This window comes from Gadus macrocephalus, chromosome 6 (assembly GCF_031168955.1).
Source record: "Gadus macrocephalus chromosome 6, ASM3116895v1".
NCBI lineage: Eukaryota > Metazoa > Chordata > Actinopteri > Gadiformes > Gadidae > Gadus > Gadus macrocephalus.
Window position 1 is genome coordinate 12,716,110 of NC_082387.1, and position 22,158 is coordinate 12,738,267.

General features: G+C 44.8%; 1 protein-coding gene across 2 annotated transcripts in view; it reads right to left on the minus strand.

Annotated features, from left to right (window-relative positions):
• Positions 1-4,897: 4,897 nt before the first annotated feature.
• hk2 (hexokinase 2) overlaps positions 4,898-22,158 on the minus strand; it is a 30,774-nt gene continuing 13,513 nt past the window's right edge. For both annotated transcript variants that reach the window (XM_060054191.1, XM_060054190.1), the window contains exons 9-18: positions 20,922-21,155; positions 18,975-19,279; positions 15,221-15,369; positions 14,557-14,676; positions 14,309-14,404; positions 13,703-13,802; positions 12,132-12,315; positions 10,313-10,468; positions 8,340-8,576; positions 4,898-7,369 (exon numbers count right to left, since the gene is read on the minus strand). In XM_060054191.1, coding sequence (XP_059910174.1) covers positions 7,225-7,369; positions 8,340-8,576; positions 10,313-10,468; positions 12,132-12,315; positions 13,703-13,802; positions 14,309-14,404; positions 14,557-14,676; positions 15,221-15,369; positions 18,975-19,279; positions 20,922-21,155 — 1,726 coding nt within the window. In that variant the 3' untranslated portion in view covers positions 4,898-7,224. The remainder of the gene's footprint in view (positions 7,370-8,339; positions 8,577-10,312; positions 10,469-12,131; positions 12,316-13,702; positions 13,803-14,308; positions 14,405-14,556; positions 14,677-15,220; positions 15,370-18,974; positions 19,280-20,921; positions 21,156-22,158) is intronic.

A 22,158-nucleotide genomic window follows, 5' to 3' on the forward strand; every position in this document is an offset into this window, starting at 1 on the left:
TTTCAGAACAGCTTGTAACGGCTAATCACACTCACACCTGGTGGTATAATAATGTCCCCTTTAAAGATGGCGCGGGTCTGCCTTGATGACCGCTGCCTCGCCCATGATTTCACCAAACAGGTGGGCGAAACGGTGTGGCTTTGCCGGGGAGGCAAAGACGCAGAAGCACGCGACACAGAGGAGCAGGAGAGGCCCTTTGAAGCTGAAGCTCTTACCTCTGTCCAGGTCGTCTCCACTGTCCTCCTCCATGACGAGTCGCCATGCCGTCAGATATATGGACAGCGTTGGCTTACCGCACCGAGGTTGTGAAGGAATGGCAAGCCCTCCACCGAGGCAACGGAAGAAATATTGGTTACTTGCATCTGCGAAATGAGCCAAAGAAGTTCTGCCCTGACAGACGGGAGATCTGAATGAATCGAGGGCTTGAGGTCAAGATCACAAAAAAATATTGAATCTTAGCAATAAGCCTTGTGCCCCAGATATTTTCCTATATTGCAAAGGAGATTATTATGTATGAACCAGCCAAGCACCCTGCACAGTTCATAAGCACAAAGGCCTCACAAAACACAGAACCCCGTCAAAAATGAAATGTCAAAAGGAAAACTACAATAGCTATTCAGGATTAACATCTCTAACACAGCCAAAGCTGAACTAACAATTGTGGCTAGTCAGGGAGCCTATTATGATGATAATACATAAAATAATGAATTTGGAAAAAGAAAAAGAAAATATATATACAGTCTTTCCTCCAATATCCCACAATGCTTAAACCAGGCCTCATTGAAAGGGAACATATTATACCACCAGGTGGGAATGTGATAAGCAATTAGAAGCTGTTTCTGCCTCTTCTGATATCACAAATGGGCGTTTCCACCTAGATGTATACAGATATTCAGATAAGCAGATAACAGCTTGTAATGGCTAATCACACTCACACCTGGTGGTAAAATATGTCACCTTTAAGCTATCTATATATTCGACTTGGTGGAAACTTATGTTGACACCATGATCAACAGGACTGGCTGCTCGCTTCTTTACATGACATCCCTCTACCTTCTCATACATAGAGTGGAGCGGCCTAGGTGGTGGCTGTCCAATTAGCTAAATTACCCCCACCAGGCTAACCTCGTTCCTAGGTGACCTTAGAACAGAACCAATGTATCTATGCTTGAAGACACTGGTCAGAGATTTTTTCCATGATTTCCTGGGTGTGGCAATAATAATCATAAACATGCATTTGCCTTTGGATCGTATGTCAACGTTGCCACCATATCGGAGAGAACAAGACTGCCCTGTAAACATAAAGAAATGCATGAGCGAGCTGCGTTTTTTTTTGGATATAAGCACCAATACGTTTACATTTCTCAACTGATTTCAAATAGCCTAGTCATTTAAATACAAAAGGACAAATTTAACTCTTAGAATTTTAAACCTTATAGTTTTTATTTATTTAGAAAACCGTTCCTCCACAGTCGATTTGTATTTGTTTACAGGCCAGTCTCGGCCTCTCCAATATAGCGGGGAATGCGCCGTCAATGGATACGTCTATGGTAGGCTAAAGAGTATGAAGGTATTATTGTAGCAAAAGTCTTTAGCACCTGTAACTGCAGAATTTGAATGCGTACACTAAAGTCACAGTAAATTTGAAGTCGTATATATTTATTTTGCATGTGTACTCTAAAGTCGCAAATGTGTAACAGTACATTTGTAGTCGTAAAAAAAATATAAATATTTTTGCACAAATCCTTTTGCTACAATTATTGCAGCGCAGTTGGTGCAAAACACATTCGCACACCCGTGTTTCATAATCTGAGAACATGCCCAAAAGGTGTGCATTCGTAAACCCAAATTTGAACAAATGCATCAGAAGTTGCACATCTGTGAACGCTATGTTAATTCAGCATTTTAATGAGCGAGCACAAAACCATTTTACAACTGCTCGAATCTGCTCCTGCAAGTCTCAGCTGTGGTTTTTTTTGCAGGTTGTTTTGCAACACCCCTAGGTGGTAAATGTGTAGCAAAAGTATTCGTATCCGTAGATGACAGAGCGTCCGTGAGCGGGACAAAATAGTCCCGCCCATAATTTCCTAATCCAATGAAAATCGCCGGCAGGGATGCATTTCTCAAATTACACTGGGACCCACCCCGTGCCAGCCATGGAGCTATAAAGATCGCAGCATACTCAGCACGGGATACGTTTCTTTCTGGAGAAGTGAAGAGGGCGTCCTACTGAACGGAGATGGGTATCCTACATTATGTTGAATGAAATGACTTAGTTCAAGTGAATTCCCCCCAAAGTATTTCATTAACATGCCGCAAATGTCCTTGAATGTATTTTAATGGTCGCCATAACATAAATTCAGAAATGTTAATGCAATACTTTGGGGAGAATTCCCTTGAACTAAGTCATTTCATTTTACATAATGTAGGATACCCACCTCCGTTCAGTAGGACGCCCTCTTCACTTCTCCAGAAAGAAACGTACCCGCGCTAAGAATGCTGCGATCTTTATAGCTCCATGGCTGGCACGCGATGGGTCCCAGTCAGGGACGGCTGGTATAAATGGGCTAACAGGGCTAAGCCCTCTTACAGTGAAAATAAATAAAAAAATATTAAAAACTTAGAACATATTGTTTTAAATTTTGGTAGAACCTAAAGGAGCAACAGCACCAAAAAGTGACAGAAAAACCCAGGATATATATATCTTCGTTTTTTTCCTGTGAATGGGCTAAATGTATTCAGCCCAAGCGCAGTAGCGTAAGCTTCCATTGACGTTTGATTGACAGGTGCCCTGACACGCCCCCTTCATATGCTTCCCATTTGGGCTAAATTAGTTTAGCCCAAAGGCCTAGCACAGCCTATGACCTAGCACAGTAGCTACAGTACAGTGTCCTTCGACTAATCACAGCACAGTAGCGCAAGTGCAGTATGGCGGGCGTTAGCATGAAAATGAATGAAGTGGATTATTTACTTTCTAATCGGTTTTCTTTAATGTCAGCTGCGGACGTCGGAAACGCCACATAGGCCTACATGTCCTTCATGATTGACGGCGACACAGACGTCTCTATCAAAGAGTGTGTGATCGTCTACAGCCGCATTTTGCGCAAAGGGAGACCAGTCAACATTTTAATTGTGTAATACTTTAAGCACAAAAAAAGTTTTATTTTGCTTAATGGTTTAGTTCGAAATGTTCAATTTCAGCTCAGTGAAGCACTTTAAACACCTTATTTTTCTTTTTATTTATAATTGTGCTTCAAATAAAGAAATGCCTTTCTCTACACCTTAATCTTGTTTAAAAATCATAGACATTATATGAAAGTTATGAACAGAGATATAAAGGTGACCTCATGGCGTCTGGAGCCCTGTGAAGTATTGATAAATGTAATGCATTCTTTAGCCCACCCACCCAAAATCACCACCAGCCGTCACTGTAATTTGAGAAATGCATCCCTGCCGGCGATTTTCATTGGATTAGGAAATTATGGGCGGGACTATTTTGTCCCGCTCACGGACGCTCTGTCATCTACGGATACGAATACTTTTGCTACACATTTACCACCTCGGGGTGTTGCAAAACAACCTGCAAAAACCCCACAGCTGAGACTTGCAGGAGCAGATTCGAGCAGTTGTAAAATGGTTTTGTGCTCGCTCATTAAAATGCTGAATTAACATAGCGTTCACAGATGTGCAACTTCTGATGCATTTGTTCAAATTTGGGTTTACGAATGCACACCTTTTGGGCATGTTCTCAGATTATGAAACACGGGTGTGCGAATGTGTTTTGCACCAACTGCGCTGCAATAATTGTAGCAAAAGGATTTGTGCACCTGTAACACAGATTAGCGTACTCGTAGACCCTATTTTGTGTTTACAATGGTATAAAAAATATTTATATTTTTTTTACGACGACAAATGTACTGTTACACATTTGTGACTTTAGAGTAGGCCTACACATGCAAAATAAATATATACGACTTCAAATTTACTGTGACTTTAGTGTACGCATTCAAATTCTGCAGTTACAGGTGCTAAAGACTTTTGCTACAATAATACCTTCATAAAAGAGTGGTATGAGAAGATTGACATCTACCGGGTCTAATTGCTGGGCAAGCAAGGGTCATGGTTTGGAACAGACTACTATTTTGTCCCCAGACCCCGACAGTCTACATTTCCTGTGTGTTTGTATTGATTCGTTTATTCCAATTAGGCCTACTTTTATGCTTCTGACTGGAGCAGAGTAACTAACACATATTTGCTCCGGAATCAATAAAGCAACCTGCTTGTGTGGAAAATGCCTTTATTTATTTTTTTCCATCAGTGTTTTGCTGATTGGTGCGAAGAAATTGACAGCGCAAACACTGTCAGTGGACTTAAGTGTTAATCACCGGCTCTCTCGCCAGACCTGGAAGCCCTTCCAAATCCAGCCTCGATAATCAGCTTGATGCTGGTCGAACAAGAGGGGGCATTTGTTTCAGGTTTCCAAGTGCGTCTGCCTGTTCCAGGTTCAGCCACTCATGGGGCTTTAATCAGAAGTCAATGTCGCTGGCAGACCTCACCATCGCCTCCAGTCTTCTGCCAGTCAGTCAGTGAAGTGAATCACATGAGTAACATTGCAAAGTTCATGTTGATCTTCAACAAAGATCAAGCCTAACCAATCAATTTAGACTTGAACTTCGTTTGAGTGTTCGGTTATGAGTTTAAGCATGATTTTAAGTATTGATCCCTTGCCCCAATGTTCATTTAGTCTCAAGTAATGTAATAGTCACAGTAGGTAGGCATAGCCTATACCTTCTTCAGCCGTTATTGTAGTTGGAGCACCTCCACAAAGAATACACTAAATAAGTCTAGTTACAATATGATATTAAATATAGTAGGCCTAATATTAAAGCAATGAGTAGGTGGTACTTAACCTCATTTTATAAACTGTGAAAAGCACAATAATTAAAGCATTAAATAATTAACAATCATTAAAGTATTATCAATGATACCACAGAATATCAGTTAAATCTTGGTATCATATTAATGATACCAAGCCAAATCAATTTGCAAATCCAGTGAAGACCAACACAACAGAAAAAAAGTAAACGTTGGTCACATCTACATGGGTTTCTTTCCTTATTCTCCTTTTTGCTGCAATATATAAAACTGTCCAAAAAGCAGCCCTTTGGTTGGCTGTTTTTAAACTTTTCATACACACCTATCGGGGTTAAGCGGAGCTGTGGCCACAATCGACCAAAAAAGACAGACATTTAAATGACTATGAATACAGAGATAAATGGGTTTATCGTCTTTGGGGAAAACCCATTTGAAAAGCTGACATTTCAGGGTTAAAATCCCAAACAAAACAAACCCATCCCCCGTCATCAATACCGAGTTAAAAATCATAGCCTCCTTGGTTGTACGGTGCAGAATGTACTTCATATTCCTTATTCTTTTATAACCGCTCATCTGGGGTCACATTCCATGCAGAATTTTTTGTCTTCAACCAAACCACAAATGACTCAAGTATTTCTAACACACATACACAAACAAAGTGGGAATACGACTTCCAGCGCTTTCACGGTGCACACATGCGAAGGTCGACCCCATGCGGAGACCTTGTATAGTCTTTTCATTTATTTAATTTTTACATTTATTTGCTTGACTAAATATTTTCATTTCGCGAACACAAAGCAAAACTTAGACCTTCAATAAAGAGCCGGGAAAATCTCAAGCTTTTTCTTAATTGTGGAAGATGTATCTGTGTATCAAGTCACAGATCCCACACACATCAGATACGATCAGAACTATAGGTCACTCTGGGCAATCTATCAGGCTTTAGCCTGGGTATACCCATGCTGCCTTGCGCGCAATTTCATTTCGCGCTGCAAGGCAGCCTGGATTCCATGGATCAGATTTTCGCTGGAGATAGGGAACCAATCACAGAACGGGGAGGGACGGCAAGACGATGACGACGTCTATGCCACATACCTAAGCTTGTCGTTTACGGGTCCAAAATGGCAGCCGACGCGTTACCTTTCGATGCAGCCTTAGATAGTGTTCTAAGTAGTTTAGAACGCATGTTTATTTTGGAAAACATATAAACTTTCGGTGTTGAACTCTTTCATTACCAAGAAGGATGTATTTGCCCTGCTACCAACAGGCTTTGATTGGCTATGAGCAGGGCTCTCAAGTTTTTAACTGAGTTCAGAGTGAGATTTTGTGGGGGGCGAGGGCAAAAGAGGACGTCTGGTTACCCTACGTACGGGAAACCCATTTGATTCCCACCTGTTCCACTGTTAAATAGTGGCCCAAATTGGTGGCCGCTATCCTGGTATATTCTCTGCGTGATAAATACGAAGTGTGGAGTGTGAGCGTGTGCATGGGTTGAATTGCGTTTGTCTCACGCCGAATGTGTGAGACTTGAGAGCCCTGCTCTCAAGTCTCATGTAACTTTAGCCAACTTTAGCCTATATTTTGCTCAAGACAGAACAGTTCTCACTTGAGCAAAATATAGGCTAAAGTTGCTAAGCCTGATAAGTTGCCGAGAGTGACCTATAGTTCTGATCGTATCTGTTATAGTTCTAAGAGTGTTTTACATTTGAGTTTGACGGGTTAGGCTACCTCAGTTGATAAGGTAGAATATAATAGGGATGGCAACTATGAAATAAACTGTTCCATTTGACAACATCAGAGGAACGAAAGAATAATATCAAATCAAGCTGTTGTTATCTAGCCGAACTCTGCGTGGGTCTCAGACACAAAAGGCATTACTCTATTTAAGTTAGGCCTCTGTAAGGCCTTGTACAATTTGTGAAACCTATTCATTACAGAAATTGTATATATTTGGGATGCATAACATATTGTATATCATACTGTTAGTTATATTTCCCTTTGGTGATATTCTGACAGATTTTCCCTTCTAGCGTTAAGTCCTCTAAATCCAGTTCTATCTGGCGAGGCAGGGTTTGGACGGCGGTTCCAAAACCGCCTTGTAGCATTAAATCTTGGGTCTTTGCCTCGCCCCACGGATGGGAGCTCTCATCTTTTAATCTTACACATTTGGTTACTCGCATCCAATGTCCTGCGAGTGGTTTCTCGCATGGTTAGGTTAGATCCGTACATACAGACCAGACACACACGGTTTGAGATGAACCACGTCCGTACTAAATATAACTGTTCCGCAGAGCTGTTCTCTCTGCGTCTACCCTGGGGGGGAGGGGGGGGTGGGCAGGGGGTTGGTGTTCAGTGCTTTGCGGCGTCCCTCATTCTGCAGGCGACGGCTGTAATCAGCGCTGCGCCTTTCCCGCTGCCGTCCTCCGACTGCAGGAAGCTCACCTCGCAGCCGGGAGCCAGGTCCAGCACCGTCTCTCGCAGGATCCCAGAGAAACTAGAGGAAGAGAGGAAGAGAGGAAGAGAGAGAAAGAGAGAGGGGGAGATATTTAGGGCAAAAGATGCCTTTACAATGTACCCCATCTCTAGTGGTGGATTCTATTATTGGTAACATACCCCATTACTGGAGAAGGGCATTCTCGTCGGCTCAGTAAACATGCCTTGCATTCACTACTAAAAAGCGTTTATGATTATTAACTCAACTCGCTCAACTACCTCAGCTGGCCGCCTGGACAATCATCACTAAGATCAAGCCATTACAGGCTAAAAACAGACATGAGCAGTCTGGCTCTGAACCGCCAGAAGCAAAGATTATACTGTTGTACAAATTAGGACATCTTGTTTGTGCCCGTTTGAAAAGTGTCAGGAAATGCATGAATGTGAGGCCAACCTGCATCGGATGGAATTTCATTCCTACCGTTTTATCAGCACAAAATAAAATTTCAATGTAGATTTTGATAGGTTTATATTTTGCATACTCTACATTTGTGTGTATGTGGGAGTTTAAATACTTAGAAAGTATGAATAGTAAGCCTAAGTAAGGCAAAATGACCGGTGTTCTTGGTGGTAGTATTGTTAGTGGTGATGTGGTGTTGACGTTGGAAGTTATGCTTATGATGATGGTGGTGTTGGTGGTGCTAATGAGGCAAATACAACATTTGATGTTGTACGTCCTTGCACTTAAAAACAGCACTTAGCATTGTGTAGCATCTTATCCTAGCTATCTTTGATGTGTTCGGGCAATGGCTTTACCCAACAATTGTAAGTGCTTGCCACGTGGTTCTGTGAACATCCTTGCTGTATCGACAGCAATATATTGTTTCCTTTTCTACTGACAAATGTACTAATTGCAAGTCGCTTTGGATAGAAGCGGCTGCTAAACGCCCTAAATGTAATTTAAAGGAAAATGACAACGCTAGCGGCACTGCCCTCGGGGGGGGGGGGGCGGCGGGGGCGGAGCTCCTTACTGGGGGTGCAGTTTGTACAGCGTGCCGTCCACTCCCACCGTGATGCGCAGGTGCCCCAGGCCGCGGTTGCGCCGCACCTTGTCGACCACGGCGGCCAGGCCGGCGCCACAGAGCTGGGCGGCCCGCCGGGACACCACACTGCACACCTCCTTCACCAGGATGCTGTCGTCGCAGGTGGAGCGGGTCAGGCCCAGGTGCTGCAGGATGGAGCGCACCTGCCGCAGGGCCAGCCGGTCACTGGGACCACCACCAATCAGAGGGCGGGAGCGTGGGAGGGGGGGCGGGACATTGGCAGGGAGAGAGGGAAGAAACCATGAGAAGTCATACGTAGGGGGGGATGATGAAGAATCACATTCAGGGAATTAAATTGTGTTTGTTTGGGTTTAATTTATGTGCTGTGGCTGAAAACTGGCCTGTTGATCTCAATAAAACCACTGCCGGCTATCTTACGAAATCTATAACAGTAAATACACACAAGGGTCATGTACAACGGGGCGGCAGTAGCTCAGGAGGTAGAGCGGGTTGGCTGGTAACCTGAAGGTTGCTGGTTCAATCCCCGGCTCCTCCTAGCTGAGTGTCGAGGTGTCCTTGAGCAAGGCACCTAACCCTGACTGTTAGCTCCCGACGAGCTGGCTGTCGCCTTGCATGGTTGACTCCGCCGTCGGTGTGTGAATGTTTGCGTGAATGGTGAATGTGAGGCAACATTGTAAAGCGCTTTGGGTGGCCGATGGTCAGAAAAGTGCTATATAAATGCAGTCCATTTACATTTACAACAAGAACAAAAGTGGAATAACTAGCAACACCGGCCTCAAAGTTTATAATAATGCATACCACGGCCGGAGGTCTAGAGGTGAGAGGAGTGCATAAGCTAGAGTCTCACTGCGCTAAACAAATGCACAGCATCCAACAACTCTCATCAGCTGGCGAGCGTTCTGTGAGGAAAAAGAACCCTTTGAACTCATACTAATCATACATAAGTGCTGACATAAGGCAGAGAGAAGGGAGAGTTTTTAAATTGGATTGCAATGCTAATCCCACTCCCACCTGATGGTAAAATAGTGGCCCCCTCAAGAGTCAATAAGTAATGTAGCAACATATGAACATTGACTATGAAGAAAAATTACAAAAAGGTGCACTCTCTTTTCTAATTCTAATTCTAAGGTGTCGTGGAAATATCAATCATAACTATAAATATACAATCATATACAAATTATATTAACCTTGTTTATATAATTATTATGCACATTAGAAGGAACTGTATACATTCTCCCTGTACCTTAAAACAAATCCCTTCCTCTCTTTTAACTGAGAGAGGTTAAGGTAATTCGGATTTGAGTTCCCACTGGAGCCAGTGAGTCTGGTATTGAGACCAGGCCAATCGACTGACTTCTTTGTTGTGTAAACTTGTTTACAGCCATGTCTTACAGACATGCAGACATGTCCAATTTCCACCTATTGTATTACAAATTTACTTGGCCTAAGGTCACTCCCACTCCCTACCCACAATGAAAACGTTTCCCTATAAGAATCTTGTTCATCTATTGTCTCACTGAATGTATCCTTGGTAATTTTGCTGCCAGTACTTTTCCCATGATTATGCTTTAAGATTAAATCAAATATTTCGCTGTCCGACGTGTCCTCGAGAGAAGTTTCTCTTTATCAGAAGGATATAAATAAACGGAAAGTTTATTCTACAAGTTTATTCTACAAATAAAGAATTGGAATCTGCCTACACAAAGAAATTATTTAGTAAGAGTGTACACACATAGCTGAACGCAATCTAAAAGTGATTAAGCCTATATTAATTATTTTAGTACAAATTACCAGCGGCAGGATAGTAAACTGTGTAAACCCTAGCCCTCTAGAGAGGCCCAATGTTTGAATGTCCAGTTACCTCAGACAAATCGATAATAAAGATGGAATAGTTTTAATATTGAGCTCTTGTCCACGTAACCAACCCTAAAGAGGCTCACCTCTCGATCTGGGACAGGAACTTGGTCTCGAAGATGCCCCGTGTCTTCAGCCTCTCAGTAGGCTTGCCGCAGAACAGCAGGCCCTTGGCGGTGAACTCCAGCAGCACGTTCCGCACAATCTCACCCAGGTACATGCCACTGATCATCTTCTCATACCTGAGAGAGAGACGGAGAGAGGGCAGAGAAGCAGAGAGACAGAGAGAGAGGGGCAGAGAGGCAAAGAGACATAGGCATAGGGGCAGAGAGACAGAGGGGCAGAGAGCCAAAGAGACAGAGCGAGAGGCAGGGAGAGAGAGAGAGAGAGAGAGGGGCAGAGAGACAGAGAGAGGCAGAGCGAGAGGGGCAGAGAGACAGAGAGGCAGAGAGAGGGGCAGAGAGACAGAGAGAGGGGCAGAGAGACAGAGAGGCAGAGAGAGAGGGGCAGAGACAGAGAGAGGGGCAGAGAGACAGAGAGGCAGAGAGAGAGGGGCAGAGACAGAGAGAGGGGCAGAGAGACAGAGAGGCGGAGAGAGAGGCAGAGAGACAGAGAGAGGGGCAGAGAGGCAGAGAGGGGCAGAGACAGAGAGAGGGGCAGAGAGACAGAGACGGGCGAAGAGAGAGAGAGAGAGAGAGAGAAGCAGAGAGACGGGCAGAGAGAGGCAGACAGAGTGAGGGGTCAACAGGCAGAGAGGCAAATAGAGATACAGAAAGAGAGGGGGTAACATGACAAAGTAATAGTAAAAAAAATATATATATACTATAATCCTAACAGATTCTAGTTGGAACTTTGAGAATAGCGACTATTGTCGGAAACCAAGTCCTTTTTGTATTGTGTGACTAGTTTGTCTAGTCACAATAATAGATGCCCTACACGTGAAAGAGCTCCAATGCAAAGACATGCATCCTTTCTTCTTGATAAGGACAACTGCTCCTGCAAAGCACAAGAAATAGGATGTGTTCTGATGCCATCGCCGACCCTTGAGCACTCCATGTACTCTTGAGAACACGCACATTGTGGCAGACAAGATGGCTGATTGCGTTCCCCGCGTCTCATCAAAGATCCAAATGTATTGGGTTCTCTTTCCTTGCTTTTTCCCTGCTGTTGACAATATTTTGAGGCAAGTGAGATATGACGTCTTTACTCCATAAGTGCACCAGCAAAATGATCTTGTGCTATAGTAGAAAAACAAATGAAGGATGGTATTGCGAATAGCCTTAGTGCCTCTGTTCCATGAGAAGCAAATTAGTGTGCAGGAAGCATAACGTGTAGGAAGCAGAAAGCGACAAGGTAAGATCATAGGTGAAATAATAGAAAGTACATATATTCCATTGCTTAGAACAGAGGCAACAGTACTATGAAACCCAGACAAATCCTAGAAATAGCATGAAACCAATTAAATTGGAGTGCCTACTCCAATTTAATCCAATTTAAATCTTTGGCCACACGACCCCTCGTTGTGTTGTGATCGTGAACCATGATTACTCCCTCTCGGAATGTGATGAACCAGGCCTGACCCACTTAACAACATAACACTGCATATATAACACAATTTGGCTGCTGTCTTCTTGCACTGTTTTTATGCACTGTTTAAGCACTCCCTCATTTAAATATTGGCTTGTACAGTATTCTTCTTGTATATTTTTATTTCCCTGCATCCCTGCACAAATTTAAGTGAGTGTAGCTAATCACACTCACACCTGGTGGTATAATGTCACCTTTAAATTCCACGAGGTGGTGTGACTGAGCCCCTCCCCCCACTCTGGGGGGATTGAAGTGCACCGTCTCATATTCAAAACCCACGGCGTAGGAAACTCTGGCCCTCGGCCCTCCATCCTTTACCTTTGTTTCCCAGGGTTGTTGGAGCTCTCGTCCACGACGCGGTCGAACTCGGCGCACAGTTCGTCCAGCTCCCCGCCGTCCCCGAACGCCCCCCACTCCATGTTGACGCACATGCGGCCCTCGTCCCCCTCCACCAGCTCCACGTTCCGCACCTCCTCCATGTAGCAGGCGTTGGTGCCCGTGCCTGGAACCGCGGGAGAAGGATACAGTGTCGTATGCATCTCCAGCGGAAAATGTGGCTTCCAACCACAAGGGGGTCCGGGCTGAACCCTAAAGGCTCAGTTATGGCTCCACGTCGACGCAACGCGACGACCATTCAGACGCTTCGGTACAGTCGTGAACCTGACCAATCACAGCCCTTGCTGCTGCGTCGCAAGGTGAACATTTTTGGGAGGCGCACGTCAGGCCCTTGCGGTTAACGCATGGAGTTTCCGAAAGGACGTAACGGCTCCGTAAACACCCTTGTGTTTCGTCGACGTGGAACCATAACTAAGCCTTAAGGGCCCAGTATACTGACAACAAAAGTGGACCCTCTCATTCGACCGTGATATACATTGCAAATCAATAGAGGATGTGATCAGTAGCATCTATACAGTCGTAAGCAGTGGGCTATTCAATAGTTTGCAGCCAAGGCCGCCTGTCTGTGGAGCCCTGTTGAAAGAGACTAACGAACGTGTAGTTCATCTCAGGGCCTAAAGGAGAATCCTGATCGTAACATTCCATGCTCGTTATTAGTGTCTGATGAGTGTCTGACAGCAAACAGGGCTACTTTAATGAGTTTTCTCCAAAAGTGCAATCATACAAACCAAGAAATGTAAAAAAAACAGCCTAGGGGCTGTCTGATAATTAAAAAGAACGGACTGAATTTGATTAGGCGGATTCATTTTAAAGGACAAAAACAAAAAGTTAGAAAAAGGGCAAGATGGTAATTCCCTCAGAAATCTTTTCTTTGGGGAGGCATTTGACTCAGGAGGTAGAGCAGGTTGGCTGGTAACCTGAAGGTTGCTAGCTCGATACCCGGCTCCTCCTAGCCTGAGAGTGTAGAGGTGTCACTGAGAAAGACACGGAACACATGCTGGCTGTCGCCTTGCATGTTTGGCATCGCCATTGGTGTGTGATTAGTGCCCCGGAAACATTTAACTCTGGCATTGTGTTTTTTATCTCTCAAGCATTTATGGTTATTTTTGTTTGCATTACAGTTTTAGAAATTATATCAGATGAGAACAATTAGGACATAAACACTCCATCTTCCTCCTGGAGCTTTGATGTGACAATCTATCTTCAATAAGTTAGTTATCGGCTTTTAGACAGGGCCGAATAATAATATCCCTCATGATTGGTGAAAATGATAGCTACATTATTATCTTCCTTTTTTTATTCACTCAAGTCTTGTACTTGCAGGTCGTAACGGCCAATTCATGTGCAAAGCTGATGTGGTGTGCCCTTATTTCCATCCGCTGTTCTTAGGATAATATAATTGACTGCAGGCATCACAGCAGGTGGCCTCTGCCCTGGATTGCGTGCTTATTATCACCCTCTACACTCGGCATGGCGCACCGTTGGCCGCTCACCTACGATGAGGCCCACCTCACACAGGGGGTCCTCGTAGCCGCAGGTCATCATGGTGCCAACGGTGTCGTTGACCAGCGCCACCACGTCCAGGTCAAACTTCTGTGGGCCGGGACACGAGGAAAGGCGAGTAAGATAGATGGATGGATAAATAGATAGGAACATTATTAATCCCCCGGGAAGGTTCCCTCAGGAGATTGAATGCAAAAAAAATATATATATGCAGGGAAATAATGCAATAATACAAAGAAGGATACTATACATGTATATACACTATATAAGCGAGGGACTGCTTATGCGGTGCATAAAATCAGTGTGAGAAAACAGTATAACAAACAGCCAAGCTGTGTTTGATATGCATGGTTATGTTATGTAGTGGGTGTAGTGTTATGGGCGGGAGGGACACTTTCTAATTGGTAGCACGGTTGCTCCCAGCTACAATTGTTTTTTTGGATAAATTAGGTAGCCCAAGTTGAACCATAATGTAAAAATGATTCACCACCACCACCACATTAGCGGCAGCCATCCATCTTCTTTATGAAAAGGGCCGGAGCGAATAAAACATTTTGAAGAATCTTCCAAGGCAATACGTGAAGCTGTGAGCAGACCTCTTTACGTCGAATGGCGTCTTTCAGCAGGGTGACCACGTCCTCCCCCTCACAGCCCGTCGCCTTGAATCCCTTTGTCCATCTCAGAAGGATTCCCTTAAGTGTGTTGGACAGAGACGGTGAGATTAGATGACGGGGTAGTGTGTGTGGTATTGTAGTGTTTGGCCTTCATGGTTGCAACAATATAATCAAAGAAAGAATGCATGATGGGCTCAACATCCACCAGGGTGGATGATCGGGTGCATCACCTGGTCCAGTTGTCTTTGTTGACAGGGGAAGGAGAAGGTGAAGCCCAGGGGAAGGACAGCCCCTTTCATTCCCATGTACTCCAAGAAGTCTGCAATGCACTGGACGATATGGTCGAAGAGCTAGGACGACAAATACAGATGAGCGAGCGCACACGCACACACACACACACACACACACACACACACACACACACACACACACACACACACACACACACACACACACACACACACACACACACTCGATTCATGTTAGGAAGTAACCCATTTCATAAATGATAAATGTTTGATATATTTGTTTATTTTATCCATTTATTTTCTATTTTTTGTAAATATGCATTATGTAAATATGTATGTTTAGGGAGAAAGATAAGTTAGGTAGTTAATTGAGTAGTGAGGAAGGGGTAGGTTTAAATAAGCATATGCTTCATCCCACTCCTTTTCGGACATATTTTGACTATTTCTATTGTTGTTTTGACTATTGTCATTGGTTTTGTTTGTTTGTCAGTTTATATACTCGAACATGTTCGAAATAAAAAAGCTAAACTAAACTAACCCCATCAACAAAGCTTTAGTCATGCTTATTCCCTCAAAGGAAATCCTCTCATCAGTCACAACGTCGATCGTTCCCCCACACAAAACACCGAGGGCCGAGCAGGCATACCTCCTCCCCGGTGCCCTGCATGGTCTCCTGCGGGATGCTGTAGATCTTGTTGTGCATCTCCACGCTGCGCTTCTTCCCACTCCGTACGCGCACCAGGAGCACTCGGAAGTTCGTCCCCCCAAGGTCAAGAGCCAGGAAGTCACCGTGTTCTAGTGAGAAAACACACACACACACACACACACACACACACACACACACACACACACACACACACACACACACACACACACACACACACACACACACACACACACACACACACACACACACACACACACACACACACACACTATGGATTCTAAATGACTTCCGCCATCAAGATCAATCTCCTTACATTCCTGTTGTTGGAGTCTGGACGGTGCGCTGTGAATATTGTTGACATCCCTCCAATTAGCAATCAGTCTTAGGCTTGTCAGAAGTTATAGCTGCGTGTGCCCAGCGCATTAAATTAGCATCTCCGGACTCCGGACCTTGGTGATATCAATGGACGATGCAGACTTAAAACACAAGCAACGCATCAACGGTAGGGGAAATGCACCACCAGAGCTTCTAAATCGATCAATCTCTGTTAAGAGAACCTCAGGAAAACATATAAAACCACCTCTTAGCACAGCATACCATCAAGTGATGCATCTTATCCCTGCTTACTGAGCTCAATTACAGAGAGACTGCATCAGAAAAACCAAGCGTGAACTTCTTGGTTGTTTTAGTAGTTTAAAATGGTTTTCAACCTCTTAGTGGACCACATTTAGAAAGAAGACTTGGACTCTTTTTATGTTGTCTTTTGCACATGTCCAAATGCAATATAAATCGTACCATGTAAACCAAGTTCAAGGAAAAATATTTTTTTTAATTTAATCTTTAAAGGTCCCATGACATGCTATTTTATGTATTCTTTAATATAGGTATTAGCGGGCAACTAACACAGTATTCAAAGACGTTCCCTAAATTCAGCCGTGGTGCAGAGTTACAGCCACTCCGAGCCAGTCGCACATTGAGCTTCCCCCAAATGCGCTGTTTCGGTGGGCGTGTCAAGGAGGAGGGTGGGGGTGTGGCCCTGAGCAGCTTGCAGCCACCATGCGCTCTGTTTACAGTGGATGTATCGCAATGGCGAGCCGCACACAGCCTTTAGCCGTGTTCTGTAAATATTCTAGAACACACGGGAGTCCTGGAGCTCTATATCTAAATATTATCATATAGCCTACACAGATATCTATATCATATAATATATATTATCACGGCCAAAAGCTGTGTGAGCCGATATTATGAATCTCAAACGACCGCGTTGGGTTCTCCGACGTTCCTGGTTCTTCAACGTCCACATCAATGTGAATACACACACTGTAACGCAAGTGTTTCTTGTCGGTTCTTTGACGTGTCTTGTATTTCCACAACAAGACTGTCGTGGGGGTTATCTGAGCCATGGTTGAGAAGGAATTGGGGGAAAGGAACTTTGATTTGACTCGCTGAAGTACATGAACTGCGACATGCCGCCGGTTGCCGCGAGGCACCATCGCCCGGCAGCGGGCAGCCGGCAGCAGGCAGTGCGCGGTTCAGTCGACTTCAGGTTGATGTGAAAGTGGAAGAACCAGAGACGTCGCAGAACCCGACAAAGTCGTTTGTGATTCATAATATCGTCTGGAGGCGCACACAATATGTTATATGATATAGATATCTATGTATATGATATTATTTAGATATAGAGCTCCAGGACTGTAACGCAAGTGTTGTACACTTCCTTGTTATTTGGATAACCGTTCTGCTGTTGGTGTGATGGCGCATAACACGTTGGACTCTCGTATCTGGTATTTCTACAACGAGACTCGTATTGGGGGTTATCTCAGCCAAGGTTGAGAATGAATTGGGGGGAAGGAACTTTGGCTTTGACTCCCTCAAGAACATGAACCACGACATGGAGGAGAAAGGGATTGTTGGCGGCGAATGTCTCCCGCTTGAGCCCCGCTGAGGGACCACCGCCGGAGGCGGAGGTGCATAAGCGCTGCCCGGCAAAGATCCCTTTCTCCTCCTTGTCGTGGTTCATGTTCTTGAGGGAGTCAAAGCCAAAGTTCCTTCCCCCCAATTCATTCTCAACCTTGGCTGAGATAACCCCCAATACGAGTCTCGTTGTAGAAATACCAGATACGAGAGCGCCATCACACCAACAGCAGAACGGTTATCCAAATAACAAGGAAGTGTACAACACTTGCGTTACAGTCCTGGAGCTCTATATCTAAATAATATCATATAATACATAGATATCTATATCATATAACATATTGTGTGCGCCTCCAGACGATATTATGAATCACAAACGACTTTGTCGGGTTCTGCGACGTCTCTGGTTCTTCCACTTTCACATCAACCTGAAGTCGACTGAACCGCGCGCTGCCTGCGGCCGGCTGCCCGCTGCCGGGCGATGGTGCCTCGCGGCAACCGGCGGCATGTCGCAGTTCATGTACTTCAGCGAGTCAAACCAAAGTTCCTTTCCCCCAATTCCTTCTCAACCATGGCTTAGATAACCCCCACGACAGTCTCGTTGTGGAAATACAAGACACGTCAAAGAACCGACAAGAAACACTTGCGTTACAGTGTGTGTATTCACACACACACATGTGGCGCTCGCACGGTCGAGTCTCATTGGCGGGCCAACGTCTTTGGGCGGGCCAGGCAGAGTAAGGGGAGGAGCTGAGATTCCTCATGACGTCATGAGCACAGATTTCCAAATCAGCGCGCTTGAGCCTCCGTTTTTTCAAAGGCGAGCAGAACAGCTAGTGCTCGTTTTACACCAAACGCAAGTTTTAGCCACTGGGGGACCATAGGCAGGCTAGGGGAACTCATATTTATGTTAGAAAACCTCATAAATTGAGATTTTCATGTCATGGGACCTTTAAGGTCGGTGCATTGTATCTTAACATTTCTCTTCAATTCTTAATAGATCAAAATTCTCATTTTCAGAAATTAGCAGCAAAGTATACATGAGGTAGAAAATTGTTTCCAGTTTAGGCAAATTTATACACTTTAAATATAAATACCTGGATTAACAACCATTGATTGGCAGCATGCCATTCAAAGAGCCAAAGTGTCACTGATACCATGGCCGCATCCTAAATTCGCCCTTAGGCAAGTGAACCGTTGCAAGTAAGAAAGCTCATTAAAAGTGTAATGAGTTGTTTCTACGCAACAGCGTTGAGAGTTATAAAACACAACACACACACACACACAGGGAATCTGAAATTAATAAAAGGAGCTGGAGAAAGAAGATGGGACTTCAACCCTGGTACAGATTCACTTGGGCGCATTAAACTATACAGTGACAAGGTAGTTAATCAATACTCTTTGCAGGTTTAAACCGAATTGAAATCAATGAAGAGAAAAATAAAAATCTATATTGCCAAGCATCTTTGTCTGTGTTCCAAGGGATCATAGACATATGTTTTGCCGCACACAGTTTACTACTCCTCAACCATTGCAGAGATAGTGTAAAGACAACTGGGAATATGGAATATATCTCAGACAAAATGCTCAAAACAAAAAAAAGATAATGAACTGATAATTCTACCAACGTTGTCTTTCTGAATCCTACAGCTCCCAAGTATTCGATCCAGCAGTTTAGGTACTAGGTCGTTTTTCTTAGCAGCTGCTGCCTGTCTGCTTAAGCAGACATACTGAAGAAAGCCTGAAGGCATGAAGCACCTTTTCAGCTGCTTCATGCCTTTCATGCCTTCAAGCTTTCTTCAGATTCTTTCCAGCTCACCTGTGCCATCGGGCGTGGCCCGGACATAGGTGGGCAGCATCTTGAGGCAGGCCTGCTGGTGGGTCTCCTTGGCCAGGCCCTGCTCCATGGCCTCCTCCAGCCTCCTCTTCACCTCCAGCAGCTGCTCCCGGCCCAGCCGCAGGGGCTCCAGGATGCGCTGGCGCTCGGCGTGCTGCATGGCCAGCCGGTACGCCACCGCCGTCACCATGGCCGCGCCCTTGCCGCTGCCGTCCCCCGAGCTCAGGAAGCGCACGTCGCAGTCGGGCGCCAGCCGCCGCACCATCTTGTGGAGCTTGCGGGCGAACCTGGGAGACGGAGGTGGAGGCGGGAGGCATGGGAGAAATTAACCACTACTTTTTATAACAACTATGAGCGTTATCAGGCCTATAGATCAAATAGATGATGATCGGCAGTGTCTTTGTAAACCTCCCTCGGCTTCGTTGTTGCTTGTTCGCGGGTAACAATAAAGTCTCTTGTCATACGGCGCCCTGGTGGCTCACCGTGCAGAGCGCGTGCCATGTAGGCTCAGTCCTAAAACGCAGCGACCCGGGTTGGAGTCCTGCCCGTGGTCCTTTGCTGCATGTCCTCCCCTCTCTCTCCCACACCTTCCTCTCTATAATAAAGCACTAAAATGCTAAAATAAATCCCAAAAAAAAATAAATGCTAGGCGGGATGCTGACGGCGTTTCCCCGCCTAATTATTTTTCCTCTGGCGGCCCTCAGTCAAATTCTGGGTTCCTAAATTGGCCTTCAGCTGTCAAATCTTCAAGAACCCCTGTATTATTAACCCCTGTATAAAAGAAAAAAGCCTCTTGTCATACTTGATCCGGACTCCCCGATTCTTCAAGCTCTCTTATTTAGTTGAAGTGATAGAACTCGGTTATTTTCTACCACAGAGGCAGTCGGCTTCAACATCAATCATAGGGGCTCGTCCACATTAGCACGCCATTGTCATAGCGAAGTCTTGAGCGCTACCAAGATAAAAGGAAACATTGAACGGAATCGACGGAGAGTGAGTCACAGAGTCACATTATGAAAGTCAGTTTACAGAGCGTGTCTATACACCCTATAGAAAGGAATGGATTCACAACGAGGAGACAATACCTAGGAACAATCAGAAGGTCAACTCGCTGAAAAGAACATGGGCAATAACATGCGTTGAGTCGTACCGTCTTATCTTGCCTTGTGTGAGACGGCATGTTATGTGCGCATTATTGCCTTCTGCCACTGACGGCCCACAGGAGAGTTACAACACGCATTGTACATGATACTGAAGGATTACGGGATAACATTGCAATGTGCAGGCGTCTACTTGTACGCCTTCTGTCGCTAGTTATATTATGGATATATTTTAACATTGGTTCTCAAAGTGCGGCCCGCGGGTCAATGGCGGCCCGCAAAAACATTCCTGGTGGCCCGCAATGACAAACAGATGCAAGTAAAAAAAAAAATATATATTTATTTTTTTATTATTATATCAATATTAAATTACACAAAAAATAAATAAATATAAAGAGAAAAGTTGACTCTCTCTAGCATTCAATTAAATCCTGTTACATTTGTTAGTTTTAATCTGACTGTACATTACTTTGAAAGGATGAACCTCAGTTTCGTGATTTAGACCTCACTTGACCTCACTCCCAGAGGTCCAGGGTGCAATGTTTTTTTTCCCCACTGGGATGCTGACGGCGTTTTTCCCGCCTAATTCTTTTTCCTCTGGCGGCCCTCAGTCAAATTCTGGGTTCCTAAATTGGCCTTCAGCTGTCAAATCTTCGAGAACCCCTGTATTATGTGCTTTGAGGACATGTCGTTAAACAAATGCACAAAAAAAGGCACAAAAGGCGTGAAGGCGGCCCCTCCCCTGGCGTTTCCCCCTGGGGCTCCCCGTTCTCACTGTGGGGGGGGGGGGGGGGGGGGGGGGGGGGGGGTGGGGGCACTGTATACTCACTGGGGGTGGTTCTTGTAGACGGAGCCGTCCACGCCGATGGTGGTGCGGAGCTTCTCAGCGGCCTTGTTGTCGCGGATCTGCCGCAGGACCGACACCAGCGAGGCGGCGCAGAGGTGGGCGGAGCGGGTGGACACCACCTGACACACCCGCTGGGTGGCCACGCAGTCCTCCGTGGACGGGCTCAGCCCCAGCCCCCGCAGGAGCGTCTCGGCGGCCAGCAGACCGGCGTTGTCCCTGGCAACCGGAGGAGAGGCACATTGAGTGTCGTGGAAACTAGGCGCTGAACGATTGATTGAATTCAAACCAACATTGCGATGTAGTAGAACGCGATTTGCAAATCGCAAAGGCTGTGATTAAAAAAAAATACTGACTGGAGTTCAGTAAGTTTTGCATTTATTTAATAATATAATATTTATTATATTATAATATTATATATATTATCATAGTTGAATAAATATGTTATAGTATCAATTCATGAATCAATTCATCTCAACACATAGGCCTGGCCTAAAGGTAAGATCAGTTTATATGTTGAATGCTTCCAATGTTGTGTTGGTCACACTATAGAATAATTTATTGCTTGTTTAGTGAATAATACAGAGCGTTAGGAACTTAAAAAAGACAAAATTGCATACTAAATTGCAATCGCAATATTGCTTGAAATAATTGCAATTTGATCATTTCCCCAAATCGTTCAGCTCTAGTGGAAACTCTAAGAGGGTTCACACACGCTGACCTCCAACAGACGATCATCTGGATCGTCGAGTGGTGGTGGTTGGGGGCTCACTCCCAGCAGCAGGGTTCCAGGTTCAAACCCCGATATCTACAGGCCTCATGAAGCTATAGTGCAAGTACAGACAGGAAGATGACTGCCCTTTTCCGTTTTTTCCCTGCCTTCACACGCATCCTGAGATACATAATTATTTCCTTCAGTGTAATTACGGCTGCTCGCTTCTCTTCTGCGTCATTCAGCTGCTCCAGAAAGCAATCTGAGGGACTATGAAAGGTGCTATATAAATCCAAGTTTATATTAAACCCACCTCCACCGTACAAAGAGGTTCATCATGCAGCCTACACTCAGAGCATCAGCAGCTCCAGTCCCATTCATGTCATCCTATCGCCATGTCAACCCAACTCGTCTTTCCTGATTTAACTTGAGCCATCATTCATTGATCACATGATCTGGGAAACATTGTCTCTTCCCCATCCATCCTCACAACTCTCCAATAGCCATACC